Genomic DNA, 8,635 nt, shown 5'->3' on the forward strand with positions numbered 1-8,635 from the left:
GTCGAGATTACGAGCTCATCCCATTAAAATTTCGAAAGTGGAGTGCGTTCATGTGCAATTTTTACCTAGGAAACTCGAATTTACGATAATTCCGAGAGCACGTGAAGGCAGCATTAATCCCGTGCAAATCGGCCATGTCTGTAATATGTAAAGTAAAAATCCCCCCGCAAATGACCTACCATATTTCGCCGAACACCGAGGTCCTGTGATAATATTAGTCCCTTGCGAATCGGCATCTATTTGGCCGGGATTAGGCGGATCGTATATAATTTTTGCAAGGTTTTTGTGTCCTGTGCGCATTTCTATCTTTATCTTTCACGAAGAATGGAGCTAGGCTGCATATAATGCACACCGTTATGACTTCCCGTGCGGCCGCGCGGATTATAGGCTACTACTTTCACTTTAGAATGAGCACAATTTGGGAGTAATTGCTTGAATGGTGTGTTTAATATTATTCTTAATGAAAAACACAAAAACAGAAAAGTAGCCTACAATGACAACTCGCTTAAATGGGCACTTTTACATTAGCTTTGAAACTGAATCTTCCGTCGTATATTGTTATTATACGAAATTATTTTGTATTAGGCCTACTATAAAACAATCAAAATGATATCGATACGACTGTTTATAATTTCATACAGCTATATAACGAAAAAAAAAATTCAAGTAACATCATATCCGGGAGATAAGTCAGTAAATTCGAGTAAAATCACAGCTTATCCCGTGCGAATGCGCCACGCAAAATTCAGATGTGGGGGAGTAATTTCTAAATCACACGAGGTCCCCAGATAATACTTATCCCGTGCAAATAGGGCTTTATTTGTTGTTGTTGTTTTTTTTACAGTGGGTCATAATATAGCATATCTTTGTCAGTGCGTTTTGTGGTGTTAGAAAAAAATTTTCTGCGCATTTTCGCACTAACTCAAAACGTGCGTACACCACCTCCTGAGCTGGCGTAGGATTTGAGCGTGCCGTACGCCAATGTCCATATTGATAAATCTCAGTCACCGTGGTTTTGGGTGTATGCCAGGTGTATGCTGGAAAATTGGTGTACGCAAGATTGATAAATGAGGGCCATTATGATGATTCTGGATCGGTTTGTTCTTTACTTTAAATGACTACAGCCCCATTGACTCTCTATGTTAATGCATTGATGAAGTTAACAGTTGGATGTGCCAAAACTTTCTTCAGTTAAACAAAGACAAAACTGAAATCACTACATTAGGAAACAAAGATGAAATTCTCAAGGTGAACGCATATCTTGAGGCTAAAGGTCTGAAATCAAAAAATCAAGTCAGGAATCTTGGTGTGATTTTGGAGTCAGACCTGAGTTTCAGTAGTCATGTCAAAGCAATAACTAAATCAGCTTACTATCTGAAAAATATTGCAAGAATTAGAAGCTTTATTTCCAGGCAAGACTTAGAGAAACTCGTTCATGCTTTTATCACCAGCAGGGTGGACTATTGTAATGGTCTCCTCACCGGCCTTCCCAAAAAGACCATTAGACAGAACGCTGAGCAGAACCAGAACACACCAGTCCTCAGATCTTTACACTGGCTTCCAGTTACATTTAGAATAGATTTTAAAGTACTATTACTTGTATATAAATCACTCAATGACCTAGGACCTCAATACATTGCAGATATGCTGATGAAATACAAACCCAACAGATCACTCAGATCATCAGGATCAAGTCAATTAGAAATACCAAGGGTTCACTCAAAGCAAGGAGAGTCTGCTTTTAGCTATTATGCCAGCCGTAGCTGGAACCAGCTTCCTGAACAGATCAGATGTGCCCCATCAGTAGCCACTTTCAAATCCAGACTCAAAACACATCTGTTCAGCTGTGCATTTACTGAATGAGCTATGCCACTGTACATCCGACTGATTGCACCTTATCTTATGCATTTACTCAATGAGCTCTGTGCTTTGTCCGAACTGCTTGCACTTTAATTATGTGTTTCAATTTAACCCTGTTTTATTTTTAGTTTTTAATTATACTTTTTATTTTTATTATTTTTTATTTTGTTAAGGCTTTCTCGGTGGAAGAGGTTGAGAGACGGGGGAGCGATAAATCGAAATCCCTCCGGTGCGAGGACGATCCGTGTAGATCTGCTCTGACAGATAGATCTGTATAGCCTTGGTGGTGAGAGGAAGTTAGGCCAAGAAGATTTGAGGAAGGACTGTGTAGATCCGCTCTGATGGTCGAACTAAGTAGAGATAGCCCTGGTGTTCCTGTCCAGGAAGATTTGTCTGTAAGGGTGCTGTCTAAACGCACAGTTACCTGACAAATATTTTTTAAGTAAACCTGACTCTCCATTTTCTTCCACACCAGATAGGGGATTTCACCTTTATTTTTATTTCCTTTTAATTCCTATTATAACTGTTATACTATATATATTTTTATTTTATTCACTTATGACTATTTTAACTTAATTTCTGTGTAAAGCACTTTGAATTTCCACTGTGTATGAAATGTGCTATACAAATAAACTTGCCTTGCCTTGCCTTGCCTTGCCTTTAGCGTGTTTCTTCTTGTGGGTCTGAAAACTACCAAAATAAGTGAATCTTTCGCCGCAGATGGAGCAGTGGTAAGGTTTCTCTCCTGTATGAATTCGTACATGAGTCTTCAGGACGTGTGAGTGAGCAAATGTCTTGTCACAGTGTGAACACTTGTATGGTCTTTCTCCTGTATGAATCCTCTTGTGTTTTTGTAAATTATTATGTTTACTGAAACTCTTCCCACAAACGCTACAGTGATACGGTCTTTCTCCAGTGTGAACTCTCTGATGAAATAAAAATTCAGTTGAATTATAAAAGCCCTTCCAGCAGACGGAGCACAAGTACGGTTTCTCTCCAGTGTGAATCCTCTCATGACAAACCCAACGAGATTTGTGACGGAATCGTTTATCACAGTGTTTGCACTGATATGGTTTCTCATCAGAGTGTATTCTTTGGTGTGACTTTAGAGAACTTGAGTATGTAAAGGTTTTCCCACATTCGCTGCACTGGTACGGCCTCTCATTGGTGTGAACACGCACATGTACCGTCAGATGGGATGAGTATATGAATCTTTTCTCACAGTGAGGGCACTTGAACGGCCTTTCGTCCGTGTGGATTCGCTTATGAACGTTACGATATTTTTTGGTGCTGAAATACTTCCCACACTGTTCGCAGTGAAACTGCTTCTTCACGCTGTGCTCTTTTGAATGGTGTCTCCTTATTTTTAAGATAGGAAAGCTAAGGTCACAGGTGAAGTCTTTCTGTTCTGTGTGTCTTCGCTCATGTCTCTCTAAACATCCCTGTGAGCTCAATGTTTTCCCGCAGGTGATGCAGGAAAATCTTTCGGCGGTCGGCTGATCTTTTGATCTTGAGGCCGTTTCATCATCTCCATCAGAAGATGAACCGCTGTTGTCATCTGAAAGGAACAAAACATTATTAAAAAGTTAAAACATTAAACTGTACTCGGATGGAGTTAAAGGGTTAGTTCACCCAAAAATGAAAATTCTGTCATTAATTACTCACCCTCATGTCGTTCGAGACCCGTAAGACCTCTGTTCATATTCGGAACACAAATGAAGATATTTTAGTGTAAATCTGATGGCTGAGAAAGGCTTCAGATTGGCCTCCATTGGCATTCAGTACATTTACACTCCCAAGACCCATAAAAGGCACTTAAAACGTTGTTACAAAGTCCATCTCACCACAGTGACTCTACAATAATTTTACGATGCGACGACAATAGTTTATGTGCGCAAAAAAAATCAAAATAACACCTTTATCCAACTTGTTCTTGTCTTCCGTGTGTGCCTCCACGACGCATGCGCGAGAATATGACGCAGATCCGGCGTTCGGACACATGACCCAGAAGCGATTTGTTTACAGGCAGAGGAAGACGCGCGTATCTCAGCTGTTGGATTCTACATTGATCGTGCTTTAGGTCTCGGCGTAATTCTCAAAATCGGACTAAAGTGTGCATTTCATGGATTCCCGAACGCTGGCGCTACGTCATATTCTCGCGCATGCGTCGTGGGACACACACGGAAGCGAAGAACAAGTTGGATAAAGGTGTTATTTTGATTTTTATTTGCGCACAAAAACTATTGTCGTCGCATCGTAAAGTTATTGTAGATCCACTGTGGTGAGATGGACTTTGTAACGACGTTTTAAGTGCCTTTAATGGGTCTTGGGAGAGGAAATGTACTGAATGCCAATGGAGGCCTATCTGAAGCCTTTCTCAGCATCAGCTTTCAACAAAAATATCTTCATTTGTGTTCCGAATATGAACGGAGGTCTTACGGGTCTCGAACGACATGAGGGTGAGTAATTAATGACAGAATTTTCAATTTTGGGTGAATTAACTCTTTAAGCTACGTCCACATTAATCCGGAAGTTCTCATGCTAATCTTCTCGCACAATCATTTGTTAGCAAAATATGCGAAAAATCAACATTCAACAACATTGATCTACTGTCATCTTGACTGTTCTTCAAATTAGAGCCCGACCGATAAAGGATTTTTAAGGCCGATACTGATACAAATATTTGGTGATTTAAAAATCTGATATTCTGATATATCGGCCCGATATATTATATATATATATATATATATATATATATATATATATATATATATATATATATATATATATATATATATATATATATATATATATATATATATAGCAGAAACATGTAAAAACAACTTTCCCTTACATTAGTTATTTGTAGTTATTCATGAATCTCTAAAATAATATGATAATGCAGTTTAAAAATAAACTTGTTTGTTTTATTGTCACAACTGAACAGAGGAACATAAAAATATATATAAAATTCTGATAAATAAAATGTATTAAGAATACAAACTTAAGATGTGAGACTTAAAGTCCTTTGGATGAAAACACAATAACAAAAACAAAACAAAAAATCAAAGTTACCAGTATTATTAATAGATGTGGTAAGCTTCATAAATATAACTTTGAGCAAGACTGGAAGTTCAGTTAAGTTCTGATAAATAACAACAGCAAAATATAATATATAAGCCGCCTGCCTTCTAAAATGCAGTAAATCCATTATGTGCTGCAACGACTTTCGTTCGCTCCCCAAGTGCCTGACTTATGATTTACAATGTAGGGACTGGAACTACAAATATACTAGTTATAAATATAGTGATTATTACTTTATTTAGACAGAATAAGTTTGTTGTGATTCCCAAGCGCATTAATGTTAGCGGTCTTCCACTGATAGCCATGGCATTAGCTAGTCAAGTTTATGATAAGCCATAATTTAGAAATGGACAATGTCATACTGCAAATTAAATTCATTATTTTTTCCTCAATTCTACAAACAATACCCCATAATGGCAATGTGAAAGAAGTTGTTTGAAATCTTTGCAAATTTATTAAAAATGGAAAATATACGTATATTTTTTCCCTCAAATCGTTCAGCCCTACTATCAGATATTTATACTAGCCTTACTATGGCCATCAATTCCCCTATTATTTGACATGATCTGAGGTCAAACCTGATCAGGAGCATCAGAGACCAACAGCCAATATGAACCTGATCCTACAGAGTCTCTGCCGAATGACCAAAGAATGACGTTCAAGAGTCATGAGAAACAACAAAACATCATGAGAGAAACACACCTGCAGGAATGAAGACCTCATCATTCCCATCCTCCTCCTCCTTAAAGCGGTGTTGTTGTTCGTCTACTGTGGTTTCGTCTCCTCTGCTCTCTATCAGGTTCCTGCAATCCTCCAGTTTGACGGAGCACATCTTCAGCGGCGTCTGCTGTTCTCCAGCGTTACAGTCAGAGGTTTGATCAGCGGATCCATGATCCTGAGCTTCTGTCCCATCGTTCCCATCCTCCTCCTCCTTAAAGCGGTGTTGTTGTTCGTCTACTGAGGTTTCGTCTCCTCTGCTATCTATAAAGTTGCTGCAGTCCTCCAGTTTGATGGAACACATCTTCAGTGGCGTCTGCAGCATCTGCTGTTCTCCAGCGTATACAATCAGAGGTTTGATCAGGGGATCCATGATCCTGAGCTTCTGTCCCATCTTTCCCATCCTCCTCCTCCTCATGGAAGCTTGAACTCCTCACAGCATCTCGTGACTTTTCTAATCAGATCATACATAAACAAAAGGGCCTTTGTGTTGATGTGACTATCTCCACTAATTAGATAAGAGCGTTGAATTTTATAGCCCGAGACATTCACGTGACTTCACATCCACACACACACACCCTTTGTGCGAATGGGCGCACATACTTAGACAAGACACAGGACTGTTTGCGTGACTCACACACACATCTGCCTTATATGAACCATGTGGACCAAAACTGCCTCCCTAATGTTTAAATATATATATTGTGTTGATTTAATGTCTTTATACGATGTATTAACCTCCTGGGACCCAGAAAAAAAAGTGTTTTGAATTAAGTATTTTTTCATGTCATTACGTTGTTTAGAGCATAAGAAACAAATGGAAAAAAAACATTTTTGAAAAATGATATTTTATTCATATGTTATGATATGTCCTCTGTAGTTGACACCAGGACTGAGTTGTTTAAAAAATAAAATGACATGAAATTGCATGTATAGGCAAAAACAATGGGATTTATTTTTAATTCACCAATCAATTTTTAGGTTTCAGGTTTTTTTTTAAACAAACTTTATTTAGAGATGATTCTGAACTATGTTATGAAATGCATTCATATACCATTTTACTTTATGAAATATGTGGGCAAAATAACAATACTTGGATTTTCCCATTCAATACAATACATCTATACGCTGCATCTAATTTGCATATTAATGTGTTCTTGGTGCAACATGTAATGAAAATAGAAGTGTAATAATGGGAGTAATAATTGGCAACATTTTCATAATAATATCTAATATTTAATAGGAATATTGATATGTAATTTCATTCCCTATTCACTTTGTTATGTCTCCAGAATGCCTGATAAACAAGATTTGAGTCCTGGCGTCCTCTACAGTGGTCATTTATGAAATCAATGCCCTGTTTTGTAACAGAGTCTTATTTTGATCAGAAACCCCATACATTTTCCTGAGATGTTGATTTATAACAAACAATCTGAAAATTAATCAGATTTAAATTTTAATTAAAAAATATTATCATATTTCCATAAGAGTGCTAAACATTAATATCAGCCGTTTTTAAAGACCAAGAAGTTGTTGTTGTCCTGGTGAAACCTCCAAACCTTTATTATCTCTGTAAAGTCCCGAATATGCTCTTTAAAAGGACATCCAGACTGTGACATGTGACATGTATGATGTCAGAGAAATCCCCTAAAATATAATGTCCACTACAGTGGACAAAAGTCTATTCGTGGGTCCCACACACACACCCTTTGTGCGAATGGGTGCACATACTTAGACAAGACACAGGACTGTTTGTGTGACTCACACACACATCTGCCTTATATGAACCATGTGGACCAAAACTGCATCCCTAATGTTTAAATATATATATATTGTGTTGATTTAATGTCTTTATACGATGTATTTGTCACGAACCGGGCTCGAACTCGGGTCTCTGGTGTGATGAGTGAGAGATCTACCGCTTAGCCACAGAGGCGGGAATGTTGGACCCAAACGAAACACTCCAGGCAACACTTCAGGTAAGGAAGGTTTATTAATAAATAAAAAAAAGGAACTTTGCAAGTCAAAAAAAAATCCAACAAAAGTTCGTCTCAGACTGAGGTAAAAATAGTGATACTGCAAAGAATCACAGGAGAAAATAAAAACTCCACGAGGGGAGAAAAACAAAAACAGAGAACACCAATAACTAAGAACACCTTACTTGAGACAGCTTGGAAGGACTCAGTGGGGACACAGCAGGACACGCTTAGCCAAGACTCAAAAACTGAGTGAGGAACAAGTAAAAAAACACAGCTAAATACTCTAGGGGAAACAAGGCACAGCTGACCTGGATAACGTTAACAAGGACACACAAGGAAGAACTAAGGCAGAGGGGAACACAGGGGACCTCTAGAGGCCCGGAGACAAACAACAAGGAGGCAGGATGCTGACAGTATTAAAATAGCTAGGATGTTTACTCTATGTAAATCAAACTTTGTACGCCAGTAACTGGAAATCCTGTATCTCTGCACTCTCAATTCGCAGAATGATAGTGTGCGGTATCTTTCAAACCGCAGAAACCCGACTGTGAATCTCGTTCACAAATTACAACAAGATGCATTATTACAAAAGTACCAGCTTTCTAAGAATAGAGGTTTAAAATGAGCACCCCTTTTGATTAGCCAAGAGGAGGGGGGTGTCCAGGAACAAAGGAAAACTCACGCCTTCTATCTCCCGGACGTGATTGGATCCCTCCAACTGTTTGGGCGTCAGTCATCTCATCTATAAGAACGAGAACTGACCATTAACTCTTTGCATTTTCGCCACGGAGAGGAAGACCCCTTGGCCTTCGCCACAACGAGAGAGACCCTTGGCATCCCCGCGACGGAGAGAAACACCGGCAGCTTCCTCTAACGACTTTCCTAAGCTTCAGAGAAATTCTCCTGCACCTGAAGACCCGTACCGAACTCCCCTGACGATTCGAACTCAGACACTTACACACGAGAAGCCATAGTAATGCAAGTATTTTATTTCA

At 38.7% G+C, this 8,635-nt stretch overlaps 1 protein-coding gene across 1 annotated transcript; it reads right to left on the reverse strand.

Moving 5' to 3' along the window:
• Positions 1-2,030: 2,030 nt before the first annotated feature.
• On the reverse strand, positions 2,031-6,060 carry LOC307123358 (uncharacterized protein). Its single transcript, XM_079811878.1, has 2 exons — positions 5,647-6,060; positions 2,031-3,418 (listed from the first exon to the last, which is right to left on the reverse strand). The coding sequence occupies exons 1-2, from the start codon at positions 6,053-6,055 to the stop codon at positions 2,481-2,483; spliced, it is 1,347 nt and encodes a 448-aa protein (XP_079668004.1). The 5' UTR covers positions 6,056-6,060; the 3' UTR covers positions 2,031-2,480.
• Positions 6,061-8,635: the final 2,575 nt, after the last annotated feature.

The sequence above is a fragment of the Gobio gobio genome (assembly GCF_949357685.1).
Source record: "Gobio gobio genome assembly, chromosome: 3".
In the NCBI taxonomy this organism is placed as follows: domain Eukaryota; kingdom Metazoa; phylum Chordata; class Actinopteri; order Cypriniformes; family Gobionidae; genus Gobio; species Gobio gobio.

Bases quoted from the DNA above. Each gene is read 5' to 3' on its own strand.
- LOC307123358 (XM_079811878.1), bottom strand. From the start codon at position 6,055: ATGGGACAGAAGCTCAGGATCATGGATCCCCTGATCAAACCTCTGATT. The intron at 3,419-5,646 runs GTGTGTTTCTCT...TGTTCCTTTCAG, and splicing joins TGAGGTCTTCATTCCTGCAG to ATGACAACAGCGGTTCATCT.